Source organism: Lutjanus erythropterus, chromosome 14, assembly GCF_056507025.1.
Source record: "Lutjanus erythropterus isolate fLutEry1 chromosome 14, fLutEry1.hap2, whole genome shotgun sequence".
NCBI classification, from domain to species: Eukaryota; Metazoa; Chordata; class Actinopteri; order Lutjaniformes; family Lutjanidae; genus Lutjanus; species Lutjanus erythropterus.
This window is the reverse complement of record NC_139330.1, coordinates 30,605,729-30,632,646: the sequence shown is the minus strand read 5'-3', so window position 1 is coordinate 30,632,646 and position 26,918 is coordinate 30,605,729. Positions and strand designations below refer to the sequence as shown.

The following is a 26,918-nucleotide window of genomic DNA, read 5'->3' as shown; positions in this document are numbered from 1 at the left end:
ATCAACCTCTCTGCTGCACAGCATTCCTTTGAAATATTAGCCCTTGCCTTTATCCCTCTCTGTTCTTTCTACACATATGTATTTACTTTCTGCACCATCTCTATCTTTATGCTTTCTTTCTCTCTCCTGCTCCCTCCCTTCCTCTCTTTTCTTTCTCTCACAATTGCTTATGAAGTGTCCCTTCAGAATACCAATGTGCTGCAGTCTCCTTGGAAACAGTGAGAACAGAGAGGCAGGCAGGGTACAGTGAGGGAGTTTTTATGATGTTGGCACTGTTATCAAATGCACTCCTCATTAGTACGTGTGTGTATGTGCGCACATGCATGGCACATGTTCAGAAGCGCGTCTCTAAAGTCCTTAGTTTTATGCGAGTTCGATGAGATTCGTCCAGTGATTTGTGTGTTTCCCCGTGCACATGCCTGCGAGGCTGTGCAGGGCGGGTGCCAGCAGCTCCTCCTCGCCATTGCCAAGCTCCCCTCTCCTGTTCTTGGCTCTGCTCGCCGGCTCTGTGTCGGGTATCACAGCTGAGGAGCGCTAGTTAACGACATGGACGCTTGCTGTTAACTAGAACCCCTCACTCGCTCGGGTGTGGTAATTTGGGCCTTTTCCCAAACAGACAGTTTGGTAAAGCGATGGATCATGCACTCCTAAGTAAAGGTGCTAACTAGAACCATAAAGGGTTCTTTGCCCTGTCTGCTTTTTGGTTCCCAGTAGAAACTTTTAGTTCCAACCCTGTCAGAGAGTTCCTCACAGAACCCAACATAAAAGGTTCTGTGAAAGGTTTCACCGAGAACCCATGATGAGAGATTTGAATGATGAACCCCTCTATGGTGCAACAGTTCTACCTGGAACCCTATTTGGGGGTTCTATCTAAAATCTAGGTGGGTTCTAATAAGAATCCTTTCATATTACCATGGTTTCATCTACAACACACTCATTGGCTTCACTGAGAACCCTTTTAAATTCCACATTCTGAGAAATAAAGGTGCTAACTAGAACCATAACGGGTTCTTTAGCTCGTCTCCATAGGATCCTTTTTGGTTGCTGGTAGAACCTTTTATAATGCTTCCACGTGGAACCTTTTCAGAGAGTTCTACATAGAACCTAACATAAAGGGTTCTGTGAAAGGTTTCACACAGAACCCACTATGAGAGATTCATAAGAAAAGCACCTCTATGGTGCAGTGGTTCTACCCAGAACTCTCTCTGGAAGTTTTATTCAAAACCTTTCTGCCTTCTAAGGGTGCTAAAAAGAACCTAACTAGGGGATTCTACTAAGAAACATTTTCATATTACTGAGGTTTTAGCTACAGTACACTCAGGGGGTTCTGCAGGGAACCCTTTGGATTTCCACTGCCTTAGAAATAATGGTTCTAACAAGAAAAATAAAGGGTGCTTTCGCTTATCTCCATAGGACGACCCCATTTTTGTTCCCTTTTATAATGCTCCCACATGAAACCCTTTCTCAGAGTTATGTATAGAACCCAACATAAAGGGCACTGTGAAAGGTTTCACTCAGAACCCTCTATAACACAAAACTCAGTGTAATGGTTCCACACAGAACTCTGTCTGAGTGTTCCAACCAGGAATTTTCCACCTTGTAAGAGTACTAAAAAGAACCCACCTTGGGGGGTCCTACTGAGAAACCTTTTAAATTCCACACTATTAGAAATATAGGGGGTTCTCCATCAGAGAACCCTTTTTGGTTCCCAGGAGAACCTTTTATAATGCTTCCACATGGAACCCTTTCAGAGAGTTCTACATAGAACTCAATACAAAGGGTTCTGGGAACTGTTTCATCCAGAGTCCACGATGAAAGGTAATGTTCATTGGTTCTAACCAGAACCCTTTCTGGGGGGTTTATCCAAAACTTATCTGCCTTCTAAGAGTGCCCTTTTGGAAGCCTTATTTCTAAGAGTGTGTGGGAAAATGTCCTCCCCCAGATTTGACATCACAGATTCAGCATCCTCAAAGTGAAATTTCAGAGGAACAAGCACTGCCACACTTCTTTTTTTCAGTGCTGCACGACTGCTGCATTCACAGTGAAGACGAACAAAAGCTTTTTTCAGGAAACTTGCTGAGACTATGCAAACTTGGCAGTGACAGATGATCTATTCCGCGGAGCTATCTCGCAGGTTTTCCCATTTATATTCAGTGAGAGGTTTTATGCCTCGGCAACATTGTTCAGGCTGCCACATTTTCTTTGCCTAGCTAACGTCTCTAGCCCTGCCAATGTCTTCCCCAGCATTGTGTTAAGCCGTGCACAGATAGATAAGCACCTCCCACACTCAACCCTGGTTTGTCAGTGTCTGTGGCTCTGGAAGCTGTTCCTCCTGAGAAAAAGTACAAGGCTTACATACCAATCCACTCAAACTCTATTATAGATCTTTGGTACGAGTACAATTAAGTTAATACATACTGTAAAAAATGGGTTACTTGTAAATAACGTGACAAGCCTTCATTTTGACACCTAAAATGTGGGGCTGGATAAAGAGCAATAGTGTGTTTTTTTTTTAAATTCATCCTTCCTTTAACATCCCTATTTCTGTTGAGCAACTGATACCATATGATTATTTGGAAAAATCCCTCACAGATTGCTATTATTTGAGTCAAAAACACATGTCTAGGAACTGACTATTTATAGTTTGGTTATATAGTTAGATTTGGCAAAAAAAAGCCCCTGCTGCTCTCAAAGACTCAAAGCTGCAGCAGGAATTCTGCTGTGATAACTAATCCTCCTATAATGAACACATACATGAACATTAAATCATAGGAAAGTCAACACAACCAAAAGCTTAACACTTAGGGAAGAGGTGGTGGGAGCTGCTCAGCAGAGCAGTCACTGGTAAAGTCCACTGTTTATGTCTGTATGAATATTAGTCAGCTGGTAGCCAGTCAAGTGATAAATGGTGAAGCACGAATAAATCTGGCATTACAGCTAATGCAAGCACGATTTCAGTATTCTGCCTGAACAAATGCGCCGCTCTATTTCTTATATAAACAGAGCTTTTGGAGAATGCTGGTTTATGAGAATTTGATTTGTAATTTTGAGAATTTTGGCTATTCCTATTCATAATAATAATATTTATTTCTGAGAGCTGGGAACAGGGTGATAATTCTAAAAAGATATTAAACAGGGCAAAAACACTCAGGTTAGCAATCAGAAGGTTAGCCAAACTGATTTAGAAGAGAAAAGAAAGGCAAATGGTAAAATGACTACAGCATTTTATTTTCATTTTAAGGTGTTTTGTGTCGTATCTACACATTTTAAGCTTGTCATGTGTCATTAGTCTCCTGTATTTCACAAGTTTTGGACATAGTAACAAAAGTCAGATGATATAACATGTTCTTCATTGTTATAGTGATTGTTATGGTTAATGCTGTGAAACAGTCCAGTTAGGTTAGCTTTAGGCACCAAAATTACAAGGTTAGGTTTATGAAAACATCAGTTTAGGTTAAAATAAGTACGTTAGTTATCTAAGTTATTTATAAAAGTTAACACTGACTTCCTGTGTTTGTTTGACGCATCAGTGCCGTGCTTTATACTACGTCATCTGACGTCTAAGCAGGAATCAGAACAAACCACTGACTGTAAATAAAGATGGATGGCACGTCTCCCTCCTGCTTTACAAAACTGAAGCCAAAATAACCTGGATGTGAGCCGCCATCATGCACTGGTGACATCATTTGAAACCAGACTCTGCGCAGCAGTTTTCAAGGTCCTGCCCACACATCCAGCCAACTCAGTTTCAATCAGGGCTCAGCTGTTAACCATGACACGAAACTCCATTGCTATAGCATCAAATAACTAACTAAAACCAAACTGATCAGATAAGAACAACCTAAAATGACAGGAACCATTTTTTAGGAAAAACCTATTTGACATGTACCTTGATTGTTTTTAGTTTAGCCCATGTGCTATCTGCTAATATGCAGGGAGAAAGATTTATGACCTATACAGCAGCCAGCCACCAGGTGGCGATCAAGCTGTTTGTCTTCACTTTTGGAGAGCTGTTATGTTGTCTGTCTTTTTACGTGTCAATGGGAAGGACTAAAAGCTGTGAAATTACATGGGAAAAGGCATTGGGGTAATGCATAATAAAACATTTGATGAGACCAGGCTGGTCTTGTTTCTAACCCAGTCAGTTGTTATTATAGCAAAGTTCCTGTGTTCCCAGATCTTGGCAATTACAGTACTTTGGCCAATACAGTGTTGATGACTGAAAGATGACTGACCCCAGCTGGAAAAGAAGAAGAAAAAAAAATGAATTATCCTTTAAAGTATTGTCCATATAAACACAAATCAGCTGTATTCAATTCTGACCATAATGACTGTGATGATTCCAAGAACAGATGATAAAATGTTTGGGCCCTGATCAAAGCTAATCAGTTAAGCTAGTTTTAAAACATTTGTCTGTCCAGTGCAACATTTAATTAACATTTTTATGACCGTAACAACAAAAACTGATTATAGCCATCATAAAAGTAGACTTTATGGCAGAACAGGTGTATTGGATTCCAATAAACTATACAGGTGCACTTTATACAGAATGTAGACACTAAGTCATGCTGTATGTGCACATGATATTGAGTTTAAACACAATACCTGGTCTAATCCCATGGTGCTTATTTCCCACAGACAGTCCATATCCCTTTGCATGATTTATAGAGGATGAACCACCCCCTTCAAGCAGAGTCAGTTTCTGGGGTTAAAATTAGAAGAGAAGCATCTGAAGGTTGAGATCTCTCCACCCCGGACACCACCTACCCACGGCTTAATGAAACAGAGAATATATTCAAGAGTTCTTGGATCCTGTCTTCTTCTTTATACATTTTTTATATTGCTTGGCAAAAAGGGAGACATTTTCACTGTATCTAGTCAGTCACTCATGTGGGCATCAATATTTCCTTTCCATCAGAGATCACTGAGCTCTGACTGGAAGATGTTCCAGCTGCTTGTAAATCAATGTTAGAGCAAAGTGTTACAGGCAGTTATTTTGGAGGGTGGAGGGGGGTGGGATGGATTTTAAGTCATGTTGATTTTCAGTTTTTATTCAGAAGGTCTTAAGGGTGTGTTTGTGGTGGAAGGAGGCGGAGTGCACAAAGATAAAGGGAGCTAAGTGGAGCCATTTACAGGTATCATGACCGCAGTGATTGGGACTTAGTAACAGTCATGGCATTCAGCTGTCTTTTACATGTGGAAACAAGGTAGAAAAGTTTTAATTTCACTCTGCTCGACTTCGGCAACTCAGGGACTGAAATGCATCGTGACTGTAAAATATTAGGCCTGTGCTGCTCAATGTCAAAGAAGAGAAAGGAGATGAGTAATGGGAGGGAAGACAGACAGACATAAAACAGGGTGGGAAGAAGCAATCACTCTGGTGTCTCACCAGAAATCACAAATCACAATCAAACAGCATTACAATTTCTGTTCTTGTTTTTTTTTTTTTTATTTCTGAGATTTTTTGTGATTGAGTTCTTGAATTCCTGGAGGTGGTGCTTTGTTCTTTTTAAATAAATAAATGGAGCGGCGTAACAACACACACAGACGGTAGTCGAATTATTTGGTCCGGGTGTATTTTGAACACCAATTTAGGTGGATTTTCAACAGACCTAAAAAGAGTTTGAAATGTCTATTAGTTTTAGTGTGATGAACAATAACAATTTTCACTTGGCTGAAGTGTATGAAATGATTGGGACTTCATTTTGTAAAGTTAGCGCTGCAAACTACAGCAGGGACAGCAGTTTTTTAACAAATCGCCACTGCCCCACCATCGGGCTGTGTATGGGCAAGAATCTGGCTATATGACATATATCATGATACAGGGGTTACGATTCAATATATTGCAGTGTATTGCAATACTGTAAGCAAGGTCACATATTTCTAGTTTATTTTTTTCATGTAATTTTAGAAAACTATCATAGTATAAAGAAGACACCATCATCTGCATAACATCTGAGATCAGAACAGTGAAGATAGATTTTAATACTGCTATCTAGCAGTCAGGAGTTTGTTGCACTGGACATTTCAAATTTGCATGTATCATGACATCACAATACAGTGTTTTTGAGAATCAATACAGTATCACAAAACATAATATACTCAAGTTTATCGATATTTTCTGACTACTCCAAGACTCTGCCTAAATATACATGAGCATTTCCTCTACCATTGCCTTGAGGGGGGAGGGGGTAGCCTTTCCCCCCAACGATAACCATGCCCACCAAGCTAATTTTTAATAATTAATTAATAATATATATATATATTTTTTTTTTGCAGCTGTTGCAGCTCCATGTGAGAGTCTTCACTGCATTTTGCTGTCATTTGCATTGGCACTGTTTCTCTCTTCTGACTTTGTTGGTACAATCAGGCTCCGTCGTGAATCACACTCCTGTTTTTTTGTTTTTAGCTGAGCTACGTCAGAGAATATTCTATTGAAACAGATGCTGGATGTTTTCTTGAAGACATGTAGCCCATTTCATTTTCTGTGGAGTGACCACTGCACCAAACTCTACTTTAAAAAATAGCCTTTAAAAAGTCACATTGCATGCAAGCGACCACTACTATGCTAACTTAAGAGGCAATTTGGCCCTGTGTGCTTTGATTTATTTGGCATGCAGTTAACACACCACCACTCACAACTTTGTTTTAATAATTTTGTTTTAATGGAAACTCAACTTCTGGCAATCACTCTTAGTGCTCTTCACCAATTTTCTGGAGGAAGGAAATAATGGGAGTAACAGGCAAACCAGACATAAGTGCTGCACAGTGGATCACATTTATGTGGATATGAAGAGTGGTTCGTGTGTATTTTGAAAAGTAACTGATATATTCTTTAGTGGGACAACATTGGCATATAAGCAAAGAAACTTAGTTAAAGGGAAGCGGATGCACAGTCCAGTAGCCATGACAGCAAAGGCTTCATACCCTGTGTGCTTCTGCCGAGACCACAGAACAGCTTTAGTTCAGTTTACCTCAGATGACCAGAAAACTGGAGGCTATTCAAGGGGTTCAAAAGTCTGAGGCGTAAGATGTGGCATACAAAACAAACTGTAGTTTAAAATCAATGCGATCCCACACTGGAAGCTTTTAAAGACAAGTCAGCACAGGGTCATGTGGTTTCTTTTTAGTGCGAGAAACAGAGCAGCAGCACTGTGACTGGCTAATACCATATATATATGTATATATATTTCAAATCACAATAATCTCAGAGGGAAAAGTGTGGATAACCTCTTCCAGACCATGGAGCAAGAGAGAGTATGTAAGAAGAAAAGAAAGAAATATAGATAGAAGGAAAGAGAATTACCAGCTGAAACAATAGCTCCAGTCACCTAAATATATTCAGTATGTAAATGGGCGAATAGAGCCATCCAAGTAATAGAGGAAAGGACCGTGACCAGCTAAGAGAGCATGCTTACTCTAGCACAGCAGACCTGCATAAATAAAGGTTTTATCCTCCATCAGCAGTCTGTGCGGCACATGAAAAGTCTAATGCTTGCTGCGAGGCAATCGCTGGAGAATCCCTTCCCTCTCTGTCTGCGTCCTCTGATCTCTCCCCGCACTTGTTATGTCATTCTTCTTATTCATCCAGCCCTGTCAATCTCAGCTGCTCGTGGCACAGACGCGCAGAGCAGCGCTGGTGTCGGACCTCACACTCAGGGTTCACGTGGGTTCACCCCAAGACCAGTCCGGGTATTTTTGGCAGTTTTGGACCATAATTTTGCACTCAGGAGATGCAAGCTACTTGTTTGAGGGTGATAAAAAGATACACATTCTACTGATAATGTGCAATTTACCTAGCAACCTTAACTAGCAACCAGACTCCATTTTATCTCACAGAATTACTGCTGCCGCAAATATTTAATTAGTTTTTGTTATGTATGACTTTCAGGGAGGGACATACCAAGCAGGCTAAGGCTGGCAAATGCCTCATGCCCCAAGCTCCGAGGGCCCCCAAAAACACCTCATAAACTTATGATTAAGGAAATTCCCCAGCAACTTGGACTATGTTGAAAACTGAAGCATAGCCACCCCAGCCGCAGCCTGTTCACCTTGCTGCCTGGCAAGAGATACAGAAGTATCCACTGCTGTGCCACCAGACTACAGGACAGCATCTTTCTTGTGGTTGTGAGACTCATCAATTCATCCTTCACACTCAACCATAAATAAAAATTAACTCTTACGCCTTATTATTTAATAAGTCATTTGATAAGGAGCAGAACAAGCATTGTGGAGGGCCCCATGTCCGTGTTTGCCTTAGGCCCCAAAATGACGAAGTTCGCCCCTGACGACTTTGGTAGTTCAGATTCTTTAAAGTCACATAATAATATAAACAAAGTAATTGATCAAGACAGTGATCGACCAGCAGCTCCTGCGTTCTGCAAGGTATAGTTACTGCTTTTCTTTATGTAGTCTGGTTGCTTTGGAGACAGTGATATTTGTCTCTAAATATATCGTAGGCTTAAACTGATATTGATTTTTTTAATTAGGCATTTTGTAGGTGGTTAAAATACTTACTGACCCTGTCCACAGCAGTACATTGCTTAGCTTCCTACACTGTTACACCTTCTTCTTTCACCAAACTGGGAGTGTGCCAACCTGCATCTAGGTAATACACTGATAGTGGATTAGTATCTCATACAACCACACTTTGAATTATCCAAACTATTCCTTCAACCATTATTGGCCATGACAGCCAAAAGTACAAAAATATGATATGAGAAACTACAGTACCAGTAAGTACAGTATAAATGCAGATAGGCACATGAGATATGATATAGTAAAGGAAAAAAGATGAAGCTCGATAAAAATCAATGTTGAGTGTAAGATAAACATGATGAGATATCGAATACCTCAGAGTAATATGAACCAATAAATATTACAAAATAACATTGTAGGTCTGCATAATGTGACTGTAAATCAATATAACTGAATCCTGCTGGGTTGGTTCAACAAGAGGGTATGTAAAGGCTACATGTTCCCAATTACAACTTTGTCAAGAAAGCTTCTTGCGCGTTAGACATGACAGCATGTTTAAACATAATGATTGCTGCATGATTGATGAGTTGCACATGTAATTATTAGTCCCTCTGGATTCTGAGCACTGTCAGCCACTTTTGAGGTAGTTTGACATGCCTGGACATTTTTATATATTTCACATATTTGACAAATATTGATTTCAAAGTGCTACATATGCTTATATTAAGCACAAAGTCAGCATCATTAATCTTACAGCAGTAAGAATGTCATTTAGGACTGCTGTGCAATTCATGTAAATATTATCAATATTGTAATATGGCAGTATTCTACTCACAATAGCTGCACCTTTTTGATAAAGGAAAGATTATTAGATAGATTAGATAGCATTATAATGAAGTACTGCAATGCTGCAGAGATAAACTGGCCTAAAAAGTCCGTTCTCCAGATATACAAAACACATGCTTTGTACAGACACCAGCAAATGTCACATCATCTTGATTTTAATAGCTTTTTCAGTGAAAATGAATATTGTAATGCAAAAATGATCATTCCCACAAATCTTGAATCATATCACGGTTTCAGTTTCTACCAAAATAATCTTAGTATGATTTTTTTTTATCGTATTGTGTAGCCCTAATGTCATTCATTCTATTATTTGTTTAAATTAAAAAAAAAAAAAAAAAAAAAAAAAACAGGTGCTGAGATATGTGACACTACTTTTTTTACAACACCAGTGGCCTACACAACAAAAACTCATGAAGTAGATATCACCACACCATCAGTAGTGCCCCTCCTCACTGTCTGTCCCCACTTACCTCTTGTTTAAAGAGTCAAACAGGGCATTTTCATGCGTTCACATGTTCAGAATGAGTATATGTTAAGGGATAGTTCACCCCAAAATGAAAATTTCAGTCATTCTCTACTCACCCTCATGCCAACTAAAGGTCAGGTTTAGTTTTTTAGTCCACAAAACACTGCTGGAGTTTCACAGGAAAACAGTGTTGCAGAATCTACCAAACAGTGGAAGTGAATGGTGACCAGTTTTTAAATCTAAAAAAACACAACAGAATAAAAACATAAAATGCCTCCATACTGCTTGTCTTGTGTAATCCAAGTCTCCTAAAGCCCCAACATGCCAAGCTGACTAAAAAAGTATAATTTACACCATGTTTTTAGCCTGAATCTTCACTGTAGATCCTTAGTTTGGAGCCACATTCACATCCACATGCACACTGTCTGAACTGGGTGTGTGTGCTGCAACAGTGTGCAAACAGCATGTTGGGACTTTAGGAGACTTGGATTATGCCAGACAAGCAGTATGGAGGCATTTTTGTTTTCCAGTTGTTTTTTAACATCTGAAAACTGGTCACCATTCACTTCCATTGTTTGAGAGATTCTGCAAAACTCTTACTTGTGAAACTCCAGCAGTGTTTTGTGGACTGACAAAATAAACCTGACCCCCAATCAGCATGAGGATGAGTAGATAATGACTGAATTTTCTTTTTTTAGATGAACTATCCCTTTAACAAAAGGAACAAAGTTGATCAGTTTGAACATTAAACATCTTGTCTTTGCCCTGTATTCATTTGAATATAGGTTGAAAAGTTTTAGCAAATCGTTGCATTCTGTTTTTATTTACATTTTAAACAAAGTCCCGGCTTATTTGGAATCGGGGTTGTATATTAACTCTGTAACTACATAAATTTTAAAGTTTTTGAAGGTTTCAAACAATGCTTTATTTGTTTCTACAACAAAAAGTGGAGGAGTTTTCAAAGCAGTTTTAAACCACTGGTGAGACTGCCAACCCCGAAGCTCATGGAAATGAACTTTACCACTTCATTATTACTCCTGTGTTTTTCTTTGGGTTTTATTTTCAGGCAGCAGCGAGCTGCGCCTCAGGTTGATGATATTTGATCTGTCTGGAGGCTGCAAATCTGAGCAGAACTTGAGACCTTATTGATCTGAAATAACATTATGCTTAGCTGTGATTAAAGATCTAACTATCAGTAGCTTATATGCTACTGGGGTTACTCGCGAGGCAGTCAGCCAAAACTGACCTTTGAGTCCTTTACCATCATTCATCCAAATTCTGCCACCATGTCAACCTTGAAGCAATTCCAGTCTGCTGCCACTAAACATTAGATTTTACTGCCCTCAAGCTAGAGGCCGCAGTTTAACTCGTAATTGTACAAATGCAACACAATTTAATAAACTTTAACCTAATATCTGCAACAGACCTTGACAGTGTCAGTGTCTGCCAGCAATCTGACTCGTCCATATGTCCAAAACATTCCACAAAAATCCTTGAATGACTCACAAACCTGGCGCTGCCTGTGATTTAAGTCGAGCCTAATGGAATAATGTCAGTGTGTGAGCTCAAACTTAAATGGTCGAGATCATAAACTGCGATGCAGAAAAAATCTGATAATGATGGAAACCGCTGTGCTGGAGCGCTGCCAAGCGCGGTTTTCCGTCTCTTCTGTGTCTGTTTATATGTCATGAAGCCCCGGCATTCAGACTTGAGCCCTCTCACCAGGACTCGGAGCCAGTGTGCCTGAGAGACACGCTGTCAAAATGCCACCTCAGCCTGCTGCCAGACTTTAGTCACCTCCTTCTGAGAATATCTGTGTTTGTGCTGTCACCAACTATTTGATTTATGGCGATTCCTTTTTTATGATGACAGAGAGCTGAATTAAATTACCATACAACCTCCTTCCAAAAACTCAGGCATTTGTAAAATCATATAGTGGTTTAAAGGGTCACTTCACCAAAAATTAAGTTTTTAGTGGTGTCCTACAATGCAGAAAGATTGAACTTTTAGATATCTGTCTCAGAGAGCTCTACTTTCATCCCAGTAGAGTAACTGTCAATCTTTAGTAGAAAGTAGCTCTCGAGAAAACGGCCACCAGTAAGGTCCGCATTATCCAAAGTCAATGGTGCAAATCTCATTACAACTTCAGATGTAAAGTTTGCACTTATTGTGCAACTCTTTCCTATGAGCAGAGAGAAGTAAACAACACATTTGTTTCAGCCCCACCTCCTACTTTAGTTTATGCTGTTTACATGGTTCATTATTAAAGGGTAGGTCAGCTCAATCTATGTTAAAATACTCTTTGATGATGGCACCATATTTTTTTCATAGTAAATACTTTAGTTAGACCATCACTGAGACACTTTTCTGATTCACTTCAATCTACGGGCGCAATCAGCACACCTCATTTGCTCAGTGAGATCATTAACTAACCTGTGTTTATCACAGACCTGCACATAATGACTGGCCATTTTCATCTTCTGCAGATTGCCCTAAGCCACAGATCTCTTATTTCACTGTCCTTAACTCTTCGGGGAAGTAAATAGTATCGTACAGTGGGCTTTTATCTTATTTTTAAACATGCAAAATGTGACAGAGCAGTTATTAGGCATGACGCCACGAGCCTGTGCGTTTGTTGCCGGCACTTTTTGACAGCACAAGACCCTCAAAAAGTGTTATGTTTATGACTTCAAAAGTGTAGTAAGCTTCTAATAAACATAGATGTGAAATTACATATTTAGAAATAATTAACAGGGTACAACTTCATGTTTTTCAGAAATCATCCTCCACGCACCAAAAAAATTATTAACCCAAAAACCTTGACTTACATGTACATTTTCCATGTAATTTTATCACATAAATTTAACGAATAGAGTTGCATTTAATACACTGTTTTTCTATCATGTTTTGTCAGTGTGAATAAATTAAATACCTAAGTCAGATTTGATTATTTAATGCAAACTTTTATGTAAACTGTGTTGGAGTGTGACGCACGTAGCCTTCTAATGTGATCTAATAAATAAAGTTTACTTGATTTGTTTACATTCATTCAATTTTTCTGGATAAATAAACTCTTGATTTTATATATTTCAGTTACATTTTACTCAAGATATTGCTTCACGTTTATTTGAGCCACAAATCGTTTTTCTGAGTGCAGGATCTTTGTCCAAGCCCTAAGTAAGTACATAAATAAAACCAAAAATATCTGTAAGATGCTTCTTTAGTTGAAATTTAGTTAAACTGACCCTTTAACACAGCTTGACATGAATGAATGTATGATGAATGTATAGCTTTCTTGTCAGAAAGAGATTTCTTATTTCTGTTGGTGGTATATGGAGTGTTCAAAGATATAGGTTCATGTGTATTAGCACTTCAGAAGGTACAACTCTTATGTGGCTGGGTATCATGTCAAGCTATATGACTCATAAATGGCATATTAAAGGCAATAAAGGCTTTAATCTTTGTTGAGACCAGGGTATTTTACCACTTACTCCATCACTTATTGATTTCTCTTCTTCTTGCCAGTTCACCTGTATGGAAACATGGCTCCTGTAAACACACTCTGAATGTATATGATTACATATACACACAAAAAGGTCACAGCAGCACCTCTATAGCGCTGCTGCTACCAGCTTTTGAGTGAAATATTAATCATAGTTTCTATAATGTTTCTGTAAATAAGCGAGCAGCGTGACTCTGCGGGGCAGAACACCGCAGGTTTGAAGTGGAAATAAATAGAAGATGTGACCCCCACGGCCCCGCAGATGGAACATGAACATGCTTTCCCTCTCTCGAGCCGTATGATTTATTCACATCAAGAGAGTGTGTTTGTGCATACAGTACTGTAGGTGTGTCCAAACAAGGACGTGGGAGGGTGGGAGAGAAGTCAACACACTTCTTCACCTTGGCCACATAATGTATGATTGGCCTCATGCCATGCATGCTCCTGCACGAATGACATGCATGTAACATGTAGGTCTGACTGTAGGTATAGGTCACTGAATTCCCACTAACTCTAGTAAACTAACCACTGCTGCTACTAACTATACCCCTGTGTATGTGTGTGTATGCAAGCTAATGCATATATTTGTTTGCCTGCAGACAATCTCACTCACAGGTCTTTTCCACCAACATGGAACCGGTGTTCTGTCCATATGTGCTACCTATTCAGATGTGCCACTTAGTGGTTTGCTGGGTAGAGGTTTCAGTGTTAGGGTCGGGGTCAGGGTCAGGGTTGTGCTTGGTTAAAAATGCAGCATTTTAAATAGGTGCTACAGGGGCTCAGGTGCAAGAGGACCTGGAAGGTATAGAAAATATTTCAAATTTTCCTTCAATTTGGTTAGAAACTTCATACATAAAATTTAAAGAAAGGGAGTAAGAAAATAAAACCGAGTGAAGTTAAAATGACAACCTGGATAAATACAAAGAAAGGAGAGAATGTAGATAGGTGAATAAAATTTTAAGAATAAATAATAAATATCTGTTACATCAATCATGCATATTCTTTTTCAGGACAGTTAAATAAGTGCTAAAATATCAAAAAAAAATCATCACAACACATTGATTAGTAAAAGTGATTCAATAAGTGCTTAATTATGAATAAAATGAAACACTGCACTGCAGATTGTAAAAACATAAAAATGTAAAATCGGAAAATATTGGCAAAAGTAATCAAAGGAGAATCTTTAGAGATGAAGGTTTGTCATAAAAAATTCACCCACAATATTTTTATTAAAATAGACTTGTTTAAGATGGGACTCCAGCAGCAGGCAGACAGGATTCCTTTTGAAAGAAAAAAAACGAGAATATTGGGGTTAAGGTTTGGGTTGCAGGTAGAGTTGGGAGGAGGTAGAGGGTAGGTTTAGGGTTACTGTGTTATCGATTCTTGCTAAGGCAGCATAAATCATCAGAACACCGTCCTTGTTTTGGTTCAAGCACGTAATTTTAAACCATTCTGAACATTTCCGCCAATAATAAATTAATTAGTAACCTAAAAAGTTGAACCCAAAAAATCATCCTGTTCTTACCAGAAAAAGATGCCTGTTTGTCACAATTGCAAGCAGCTTATTCCGACTGTTATGTCACTTTATTCGTAGGTGATGCCCCTAGTGGATGTAGTGAGTATGACAGGAGAAGGTGGGGTGAATGGATGATTCAAACAAACAAAGGGCTTTCACTCAGGAGACTGTGTGTTTAGTCAGATCATGTTAGACATCTGTCATGTTTTTTCCGTTGCGCGAGTGATGTCACTTCTATCATGTAACATAGTTATCTGAACCCAAATCAAGTAGCTATATAGCCTAAACCTAACCAAGTAGTTTTTGTGGCTAAATCTAACCAAACAACCATTTGACAAAGTAAGTCATGAGTGTATAATCACGTGACTTAAATAACATAGGTAAGGTCCAGTAAGCAAACTGCTGTTGACACTTTCCACCACAAATATATGTTGTTTTGGGAGTAACTTACAATCGACCTATTCTATCGCTTAGGTATACGTCAAACTGGCAATACATCATCCAGCCTGAGTCGGTAAGGCCCCGCCCCCTTTTGGGGGAAAACTTAGGGTTTCATACAATGGAGGAGATTGGAAAATGTTGAAAAGTTGCTGTGTAGCAGGTTGTACAACAAATAAAAACACAAATCCGTCACATTCTCTGCTTCCCCGTCCCTCCTGGAAAGGAAAGGATCCCACAGGGAGAACAGTGAGAATGTCTGAGCCTCCAGAGAATGGTAATTGTGGCTACTGATGGAGAGCTAACATTAGCTTGAGTAGGAGGCTGCTGGAGTTCAGTCATAACAGTAGTAAATTAGCATAGTACCGTCAGACTGTCGTCTCTGACTAAATCTCAGTCTAGCTTAGATTAACGTTTGTCTGCTGACAGGTTTTGTTATTTACAAATGACACTTTTACAGGCTAACGATACCTGATAATTCAGTATTAGCAGTGTGGAACAACTGTGTTGGCTCAGTGAACCACTTGGAAAGACGAGGACTGAAGGAGTATCACAGCTGACTGATACTGAGAACATTCAGGTTCAAGCAAGGTCACAGAAATGCAGGCTGTTTCACTATAGAGCACCAACAGAACCGGCTCAAGAACCAGAGCTTTTTTGGTAGAAAAGGGACCTGAGATTAGTATGGCAGGCAAGGCAAGATAAAGTAAGTAAGTAAGACTTTAATTTTTCGTCCTTGTCTTCCATCTAAAGCCTCAGCATCACCTTTTATTTTCCTTCATCTTCACCTTTTGTTCACAGTGTCAAAGTAGCATCTTTTCCACCTCAGCCAGCCATAAAAACACTTCTGTGAAGTGTTTTTACCTTTTCTGTCACAAATGAAAATAGCACTTAAAACATGTGGTTGGAAACTTTCTATCTCCAGTTCTCTCTTCCAATCATTTCTTCCATCACCTCCCCCCTTACACTACAGCACCACTCTAATACAAATCTGCCAAATTCAATATCAGAATTAATCATTTGTGTTTGCCCACCACAGGCGCACACAAGCACCCTTACAGGTGGGATGCATTGTTTGTCAAAGCCTCCCAAAACTGCAACAAATCACTGTGAAATAAAACTATTTTCTGATCCGGCACTCTATGGTTAAGGTTTGGTAAGATGAAGGCCATAGACTGAACAAAAGAAAATTGTTGTTACTTCTCTCCCAGGTGAGAAAAGTAAAGTCAAGGCAGAAGTGCCTTAAAATTGCATTCTTTCTAACGGCCAGCAGGGGGCATCTCCAGTGGTTGCAAAAAGTGGTCTGATTGTTTGTTTCCTTATGGCAAAATGATCCTACTTGTCACTTAATACCACATGATGTTCATTTTGTAAAACATGGTCTCATTAGGTTAAAATAGACAATGAAGCTGGGTATGCTTTAGGGAAGGCTATCTTGTGATTGACAAGTCATTCTCAGTGAGTCTGTCCAGTGCAGCACACATGGCTCACCAAACTCTGATCCAACTGTCAAACTAGACAGTTTCGATCAAATATGGAACAAGATTCTGTTACTGCATTGCCTATTTCTCACCTAAAATGTTGTTAGAAACGTATATCAGTGTACTATTTGGCTGTAATAGAAGAAAGACAGCAACCAGCTGACTGCCATCATGGCTGGTTTCCAACAGAGCCTTCCAAAACTCAGATCAAACTGTCAAATTAGGCAGTGTTCATAAAAAAAAATATGGATCAAAATTCTGAACTGTTTTCAGAAACAGGTTTTAGTGTACTGATTAGCTCTAATATTAGAAACTTTGTGGCCAGGAAGATGAGCCAAAACCAAGCACCCACCAGCTCCATGCTATTGTGTTAAGGTTTGTGGAAAACCAAGATTGCAACCCCCATAATGCCAAACTCAAGACTTCAAACTGGTGGTCCTCAAACCAATGGGTGACATCACCATTGGTTTGCACTTGTTGAGACACAAAAACAACTTTCTAGTTTGGGTTAAAATACACTTGCCTCAGGTTAGGGATAATTTCAGGAAATGTACGCTGACGGTCCGTGGAAACAGAAAGAAAACTGTAGACTTGTGTGTCAAGAGGCCTTGAAGATGTAGCATATGTTTGCTGCAACAATGCTGTCATTTTTCTTGGAGTGCCAGTCTCCTCTGAGTCATTATCAGCGCTGATACTCTTATCAGACAAATAGGGTGTCAGCGAGTCGTGACAAATCCACACTGACTGCTGTTTCTCTGTCATATCAGCTTGAAATTATTATTAAATTACAAAAAATGATGCTTCTTCTTCATTTTACATATTGTCATGAAGATTGCTGAGTAGTCATGTGGCATAAGTAGTGTGCTGAACTTCAGAAACTTCATGCCGTAACAGGTGATTGAAACACATCTTATATACTGATGAAGACTTAGAGGTGCTGTTGAAAACTCTAAAAACGGAAAGTAAAGGGATCTTAAAGTCCCTCTTCACTCAAAAATGTTTTTCTTCTTGTTCCTGCAGTTGGATGTTTCAGCTTCACTGTGCAGAATGATGTACGTGCAGAGTTTGACACTAGAAGGATGTTTTCACATTCGTCTCCTGAAAGTGGAAAGTTTCTGTGCTCAGTAAAGACAGATTTTAAGGGGCGGGCCTATTAGCTTGACTTGTGACATCACAAATAGTTTAGAAGTTAATCCTGGTCCAATTTGCAACTCATTCTAGTGTGATGTAGAAACTTGTAGCCATCAGTGCACATATAGAGAATGGACTTTACACTGAAATAGACATCTTGTGTTCAACCAGAAAACTTTAGCAATGAGCAAAATTTGCATATTCATATATTCTGGAATTTTTAATGAGGAATAGATGCCTTTTTATGGATTGTAAGGACGTTGAAATTCTACTTTATTTTGCAGAAAGAAACATAGCAGGCCCTGATTATTGTTACAAGTTGACTATTTGAATGTCTCAATAAGTGCCTTAAAGGCTTCTTTAAGTTAAGGTTATTATGTCAAATGACTATTTCTACCCTTAAAAATGAACATGTTGATAAGCAGTTGTATATTTTGGCTTGTGTGGCTCTGGAGAGAGCTCTCTAAGTCTGAGAAATTAACCCTGGTGGGTTAGGGTTATCTTGGCTTGGGCTTGGAATTAGAAAAAAATGGGGGCGTGAAGTTTGAAAAAGCATTTATCTGGCAGGAAGAGTTTAGTAAAAAGATGATGCTGGTTGCATTACGGGGAATATTTTCTGGGTTTGACGCATTCTAGACTAAATTAAAATTGAGGATATCTTATGATATGATACAGCTATGTTATCTACCAATTAATACAGTGAGGTGCTGTCAAAAGCTCCAGAAAAAGACTATAAATGGTTGTTGAGTTATGGTTATTCTGTCAAACTACGGTTTCTGTGCTCAGAGACTGTGGCTTGTGTGGCTCTGAAAAGACCTCTCCAAGTCTGAGAAATTAACCATGGTGGGTTTGGCTGTTCAGAAATGCACAACAGAGGTAGCTAATGTTTTGGGTTGGTAAGGTAACCCTAGCACAGCATAATAATGAGAAAATAAGGAATAAGTAGGGCAGAGGGCAGGCTCTCTGCACCACTACACACTTCTACTGGGAAATAAGTTATGACTGAAAGAGATTATGTTTATATGAGTCTAAACATTGCTTCTTTTAGAAAAAAAAGTTGAATATTATGCATGGATATCTTGGCCTCTTCTGCTTTGATTTTGACCATTTTTCCCCAACTTAACAGAATCGCAAGGGTGTAGGTTTTGTTTTGATGATGAGGAGGACAGATACTGAGTGGGGGTCCTCTCCTGGGAAATGTCAGTCATCAAACACTTCTTTTCTTGTTTTTAGATTATTTTTCATGCACTAATGTGTGCATTTTTATACATCAATTTATAGTAGGAATGTCTTTATTCAGGTAAAGAAAAACAAAATTTAGGCACCAGGTGACAATTCAAAATATAGTTGAATATATAAGGGATAATGTACAGTGAGCAGGTCATTATCATGGTACAAACCACGAACAGGATGATTCAGGAGCCTGATTCAAAGCACCCTGAAGGGGTTTATTTTGAAATAACACCCTGTCCCGCTTATTACATGGTTACTTACAAAAAAAATCAATAATTTGACACAAAATACTCATTTTAAAATGATTTTATTGATTAATTTTGTTTCTCTTCCTATGATCATAAATGCATCCATAGGAACTGTCTGATCTTCATAGCAACAGTCTGTTATATAGAAATAACAGACCTCAGAATGCTGTAATTGACAAATCAGAATTGAGTATTTAACAAGTTGTGTTATAAAACACAATGAGGTTCTCAGGCAAGAGGTTTGGCAAAATAAAAGTCCTCTGCTACTTTTATGTTTATATTGTGGCACAAATAAAAAAATCTACACCCATGCAGAACTCCTATATTAAGTTAGAGTGCCTCTTTAAGGAACGGAAAAATGAAGGAAATGCATGTGCTTATACTGTATATGTTTCAGTGTAAGACCCTCATCAGTCATTCGTTCATGTAAATCAAAAAAAAGGTCAAAGGGATTGGATCAGTCTTCGGTCAGAGCCAATTACCTGAATTAATGTAAAGAAAAATCTGTTTCTGGAGTGAGAAAGAGAGATCACTGCACCTCTGCACCATCCTGCCTCCTCTCTGCCCTCCAACTCAATCCTCCTCATGTCTCTTTTATATGTTCCCCCATCACTTTTTCTCTGTCTTCCTTTCCTGCTCTGCCTTCCCTGCAACCGACCTCAGTGCGCTCCCGTAGGACAGCCCCCAGCTCCCTCTAATGATATAATTATAGCCAATGAGCCAATGTGATGACTCAGGCTGATTAACGGCATCAAAACAACGCTGACCCAAAACATAACTTAGACGTAGACGGCGGGAGGGAAACAGAGTCGCAGAGGACAGGAAAAAGATGCTCCGACAATGCACTAATAGACTCTGTGACATCGGTTATTTCAGGGATTATGTATGACAAACTGCATGTATGATAGGTTATGCAACATCTGTGTGGGCATCAGTAGCTTAAAGGCTCTGGCGGTATAAGCTTGTGCTGGTTTGAATTCCCAGACAGGCTTGAAAATCTTGATGTGGTCGTGAATTAGTAACACTCTCCCACATTGCCTGCTGTCAGGATGCCCTTGAGCAAGAAGCAGTGGCTGCAGATGTGCTGCTCCGGAGCCAAGAAGCTCATGGATGTATTCTGCAGCGATTCTCCGGGCTCACGCACCGAGGAAGCAGCTGTAAAGAACTTTATCTTTTTTTGTGCTAAAGTGGCCATTCAAACCCATCCGCAGTAAAAATTTGTCTCAATCACCCCAATGTAAAACCCCAACACCCTGTGTCATCTTTGTGCTTTCCCAAGGTCTGAGCCTCGCTAAATAAAACCTGATTGATCGCCTATTAATGCATCTGAAGGCAACTATGATTTACTCGTTCGCAGCAAACAAGACAGCTTCCATTTTTCTCCGCTAATGGCGTCCGTCCGCGCCATAACTCTTCTTGTCTCCGTGTATTCAAGCTCCATTACATGTGGCATCCATTTCAAAAGCAGTCGGCGTCTGTTGGACCATTACTCGATGTGGTGGAGCTGATAAAATGAGCTGAAAGCTGGCTGTGTGGTAACTAAGAATAGCAGGTGTTGCTGGAGGATTGTAAATAGGTGTTGGTGGATTGTAAGTGGGTTTTTGAGATGTTGTTTTATTTCAGTTTTATTAACTTTATTCATCAGAAAAGTAATTACACTAACGGACGGGAGAGAATCTGAGAGGCAGATACAAAAAAAGCCCCAGTGAGCTGTTGCAACTCAGCTGGTTGTTTGATGATGTGAAATGGCTGTTTGGGTGCTGCTAACAGCAATATTAGAAATTAAATGCGGGTAAGTACAAACCTCAAACCCATGTTTAATTCTGTGTTATGGTGAGATTGCTGCATAGTATTCATTTAGTATTAACTCTGGCTCTGTGAATATTGACACGGCAGATATACACACATTCATACGCGTTCACACGGATTCACACAATCCTTTCCTCTGTGTCTCTCATACACGCATAAGCTATCAGTGACCTTATTCCCAAAGAGTGTGTTGTTCAGACATTAATGTTGCTCCTCTCCTCTGTTTTTGTTTCCCCGCAGAGAGCAAAGAGGTGTACAAGAGACAGGTGCTGTCAATCACATCCATCGCCATGGCGATCAGCCTCCTGGGAACCCTGTGCATGGCCCTCTACTGCCGCAACAAGTGAGAGGATAAAAACACACAAATATACATATAGACACACAGCAAACCCCAGTTTATATTGTGATTTTGTAAATTAACAGTTTCCATGCAGCCTACAGTTGTTGGCCATCATTCCTATTATAGACACCAGCTTGTTCATATGAGAAGCGTTAAATTACTGCTTGAATTTGAAAAATTACACAACATAGCTGTGATAAAATGCCTTACAATGGGGGAAAAATATGCTCTGTGTGCTACTGCTGCCAATGTTGCACAGCTGTTGAGCTGTCTGTTATTTATTTGCACACATAAAAATGCAATAAAATAATACAACAATAAAAGAAAAAAACAAATAAATGTGTCGGTAGAGGTCAGGAAGTCACAGGCCTCCCCTCCTTTTAGGAAAAAAAAAACAAATAAAAACAGTAAAACTAATTAAAACTAGCACTAGCATAATTTAAGAAAAACAAAAAATGACAATAAGAAATTCACACAATGAGCAGAAAAAACAGAAAATAGCTATTAAACAAATGATCCAGTGAAAACAAATTAATAAATAAAAAAATACATTAAAAAAAACAGAATTATGGGTGTATATCAAGACACGATTAAACATCATGAATTTAATGTGATGCCAATTTCCTTTTAAAAATTTCTAAAGTAGACAAGGTCTTGATAACATGTACTTCCTGTCACTCAATTGTGCCTGCACATTGTGTTAATGATAAAATACATATACAGATTGGCCACATTAATATTCACTCAGTATTTACATACACATTGGCTAACCAAGTTAATTGCTAATGGGGGCATGGTGATGTGTTCCAACAAAATCAGGAAATCATATTTGTTTTAATCAAACCCCCAAAGAACAAGTTTTAATCTAAGCATCTTTACTATTGTGCAATAAGGATGTATTACTGTTGTGCTCACTTTTGGGTTTATAAGCAGATTAGATTATATGGCTGAACTAATATCTTGTTCAAATCTTTGTTTGAACTATGTCACCATGTTTCCAGACCCCAATTACTTTGGTGCAGTATTGTGATAAACAATAGAAATGCTAATCAAAACTATAGTAAAGACCAATGATATAATAAACCAGAATCATACAAGGATACATGGCCATTTATTTATCATTTACAAACAGGGTTGTATAATGAGATTTTTGTAGTTCCCTCTTGATTGATTGGAATTGACTGAGGAGTTAAGTAAAAATATAATTAAAATATGTATATATTCTTTAAATGTATTAACCTACATATAAACAATACAAATTTAAAGGATCATTTGTAGGATTTAGTGGCAGCAAGGAGTGAAGTTTCAGATTGCAACCAGCTCACGTCACCCTCCCCTTCCCAACAAAAACATAAAGATTCTTACATTCAAATGATTTATGAAAACAATATTCCATATTCCAGGTGCTGCACAGTAGCTGCCCACTGCTCCAAATACTAGGATGAGTTAAATGCAGAAATATAAGAATATATAATAAGTTGACCATTACCTTTATGTTTAGTGTTGTCTGTAGTGCTGTAAATGTGATTAGGGTTCGGGTTAGGTTGTGGCTGCTTCTCACAGGCAGGACTGGCTTGGGTTAGTGCTAAGGCTGGGGTTTTGGGCGAATTTAAGGAGAAATATAAATCAATCTGCAACTACCAAATACTGTGACACAACAGCAAGGCACAAACAGTTCAGTGTGTGTAGTTCAAGGACTGTAACTGGGCATTTTCACCACGACTGCAAGATGGATTCCATTTTCCCAGCCATGCACAAACATATTGACAGGCAAATTAGTTGCAGTGACATGTAATTTCATCCCAACCATCAGTCTCCCTGCTTTCATTTGATCTGGAAGTTGCTCCCATGATTTTCAAACGTTCAAACTCACTTTGACGATAATATCTATGGCAAAAGTCTGCCGTAAGTCCTAAAGTAAGCAGAATGTTGCAGTGTTTGGTAATAAGCCCAGTTGGGTGTGGGCAGACAAAATGCCCAAGGAGACATTTTGTTAATTTAGTGAGGGCCAGTGGAACATGTTGAGGCATCAAACATCTTGAACCAAATCCCAGACCGGGCATTTGCAACAATTTGTAAATCTCATTATGTGCACGCACACATTTATAGCCCATTACAACCCAAAGGTCAGCTCATGCACTGTCTCTGTCCCTCTCTCCCTATCTGCATATTTCTGCACTGCATGCTCTGTGTGTGTGTGCACATAAATGGCTAACATCCATTCCTGGCTGTGAGAACTTTGCCTGGAAAGATCCTGTATCCTCAGTAGAGTGGGTCAAACATCCGGTATGTAATGGCAGTCTGTCATTCAGGGTATATGGACCGTGGAGTTGCCCGTGATAGATAGCATAGTAATTCCATAGGCTTCCCTCTGTAATATAATGATGTGAGTGAGTGAGCCGCCTGACAACAAGATAATCGGATCAAGGCAATGATGGACAGGAGCTTTCAATGAATCCGTAATTGAGTCAGGGAACTAGCTTGTTCACTGGAGAAGATGCATACAGATCAGGAGGAAGTGTTCATGCAAATGGAAGTGACCTGAATAAAGATAAAGTCAAAGGTTTGCTCACTCTGAGGAAAGAAAAAAAAAAGAGCTGGACGAAAACAGCCAAATGAAAGACAATTGATTCTTCAGTTCACGCTGTTGTCACTGTCCCTTAAAGGGCAGCCTGCAGTGCAGTGTGTCCCGTATTTGGAGGGAGACACGTTTTCTCCTTTCTGTCTGTCCTCCAATGCACTGACACTGGGGTTAAAGTGCTGAGTCGTGTTTCAAGGTGTTCACATCCATGTTTGATGACTCATATCTGTTTTTATACGAAATCCCCCAGTTTAGGACGCAGCAGCATGACAGTGATTCAAAAGATGAGGGGCAACTAAAGAGTTTTAGGGCCACAAAGTCGAATCTTCTTCACCGTCCAAGTCAGTCATTTCACTTCAATCCACCTGATAATGTGTTTCACTTTCTGAAGACCAGACTGAAGGTGAAAAGCTGGCCAAGCATCACTAGAGAACAAATCAAGTGTCTGTTGATATCTCCCCAAACCTAAGTTACAAGTTTTTGTTAAATTGTCTAATGACATTCTGTCTTCTAAAAGGGTCGCGATTCTTATGCAGTTCATCTTATATGGATCTAAACACCTTAAAATTTAACCTGAAGCTCATCACTTTAACCTCATAGTCATTGTTGAGACAACAAAATGGCCAATATACCAATGTCCAATCACAAATTAGACTGTGCATTATAAATGTAATTATTGTTGCATCTTGCTTTCTATGATTTAGTAGTATTATAACCAATTTCTGCTTTAATTTTGCTTGTTAAAAGGTTGCATCACTGCATTAAAAATGCATTATTTCTTGCACAATTCATGCCACAGATTCCTCATACTTAGTCATTTAGATTTTCAGTTAATGGAAGTCCAATGAGTGGCTGACTTCGACTATATGGAGAAAATACACTTAAGATCAACAGACTATTAAGTGATCTTAATTTCAACCCCGTCGCCAGACAAGAACATCAGTATTAAACAATCAAGCAAAGCCCTGAAGTACATCCAGCTCCAGCATCTTTAAAATTCCAGCCTCTGCAGTAACTACATCTATCAATTACTGTATAAGATGGTGGTAAATAAATAATGGGTGCTGTTAGGCAACATCGCAACACATTGGTCAGTTCTTATGTACTTGCTGCATCTGATTCTACTGTGATGCTGTTATGCTGTGATTTGTGTATGCCACCAGTGTCGTGATTTTATTTGTCCTACAATGTTAACGAAATTGAATAATAATTTGTGTTGGTGGTGGCTGGTTTTTCCGTAATCCTGCTGACAGACAAACAAACAAACAAACTGAACTGAGCTAGCTCGCGTTCTGTGATGGGAGGGGTCTCCTGCGTAAAAATTCTCTCGAAAAAATTAATGGGCTGCCCAGATGTCCACACGTCCAAACCCAGCCTCTGTACATGAAGACAGAAAGAATTGTCCAGCACTGATTTTAATCCAACGGACACTGGGGTGGTTAGTTTTTAATCATAAGAAAGCATCTTCTTTTGGATAATAGGTGGCGCCCACGTAGTTAATGAATCAATGACACCAACTGCTACATTGAAAGTAACAAAAGTAACAAATTGCAACTACTCTTCTTACTATTATTAAGTCCTTTTTGGGGTATTTGTGCTTCTAGGAGTATTTTTTGAGTCTGTAATTTTACGCTTACTTAAGAGTAGCAGGGGTGTAGCATAAAACTCTGGGTCCTATACATCAGCAATCTTTGTGGGCCCCCTTCCTCTCTTGATCCATGTCTTTCACACATCTTTTAAAAAAAAGAAAATGTGATTATATACATTGAAAATATGCTCCAAGCTAGATTCCTGGCTAATTCCCTTCAATCTAAACAAAACAACTGATATTTGTTTAAATATTACTTTTTCTTAAACTGTTGGGGAAAGACAAGATTCAGTGCAGACTGGTACAGTCACTTTGCTCAGTTAGCTCCGTTTAGAGATGAATCCTAGTGCAAGAGTGGTTTAAACCATTTTTGTACCTTTTGTAAGGGGTATGACAGTCTTTCAGATTTTTGAATTTCAGTCTCTTTACAGATTTATTCACCCAATGTTAATTTAGTTATGACACTAATTATCTAGAAATAAAAAACTGCAAACAAAAACAAATGTTTGATTTTTTGAGGGCCCTTGCACCACTGGGACCCTGGGTTGGCAGTCCCACTTCTGCAAATTGAATTAATATCCATGTCTTTCATCTGGATTTTTTTAGCCAATAAGGCTGTCCAATTGCAAACGAGCCAATGAAAACCATGACGTATGGCCAAAAACAATCAAAAAAAGATTAGGAGAGCTAGAAAGCCCATAATGCCTTCTATTTATAACACATTAAACATCATCAGTTAAAAAATAACCATAAGTAATAGTAGGTATAGTTTTTGAGAACACTACTTTTGGAGTACGTTTTACTTGTAGTAATAGTAATATTTCTGTAATGTAACAGCGTTTGTACTCGAGTACAGATTGTCTGTACTCTTCCCACCACCGCTGAGGACCTGTATTTTACCTCTCTGTCATCCTTTTACTGTCTAATAAAAGCTTACAAGTCCCACCTGGAGGTGGGAGGCTGCTGACATCATTCAAACAAATCTGATTTTTTTTCTGTGCAGCAACAGTGCTGCTATCATCAACAGCAAGAATCCCCTTTTGTATTCAAAAGCATCAAATAAACAAGCAGATTTTGTCAAGGCTTTAGAAGAGATAACAGACCTTTCATGTTAAATTAATGCTTTTCCAAAAGTCGCGTGTGCTAAATGTCACCGCCTTCTATGAAAATATAATTAAAGTACCTCAGAGGTGGAGAGGGAGTTCACCATGAGGCTGTTGGTAAACACTTCATTACAACGCTGTCATTCATCAGGTAGTCG

General features: G+C 39.0%; 1 protein-coding gene across 1 annotated transcript in view; it reads left to right on the top strand.

Annotated features, from left to right (window-relative positions):
* nrg3a (neuregulin 3a) overlaps positions 1 to 26,918 on the top strand; it is a 608,543-nt gene that overhangs the window by 543,772 nt on the left and 37,853 nt on the right. The window contains exon 5 of the mRNA XM_084735640.1: positions 21,389 to 21,491. Within this exon, the coding sequence (XP_084591766.1) occupies positions 21,389 to 21,491 (103 nt within the window). The remainder of the gene's footprint in view (positions 1 to 21,388; positions 21,492 to 26,918) is intronic.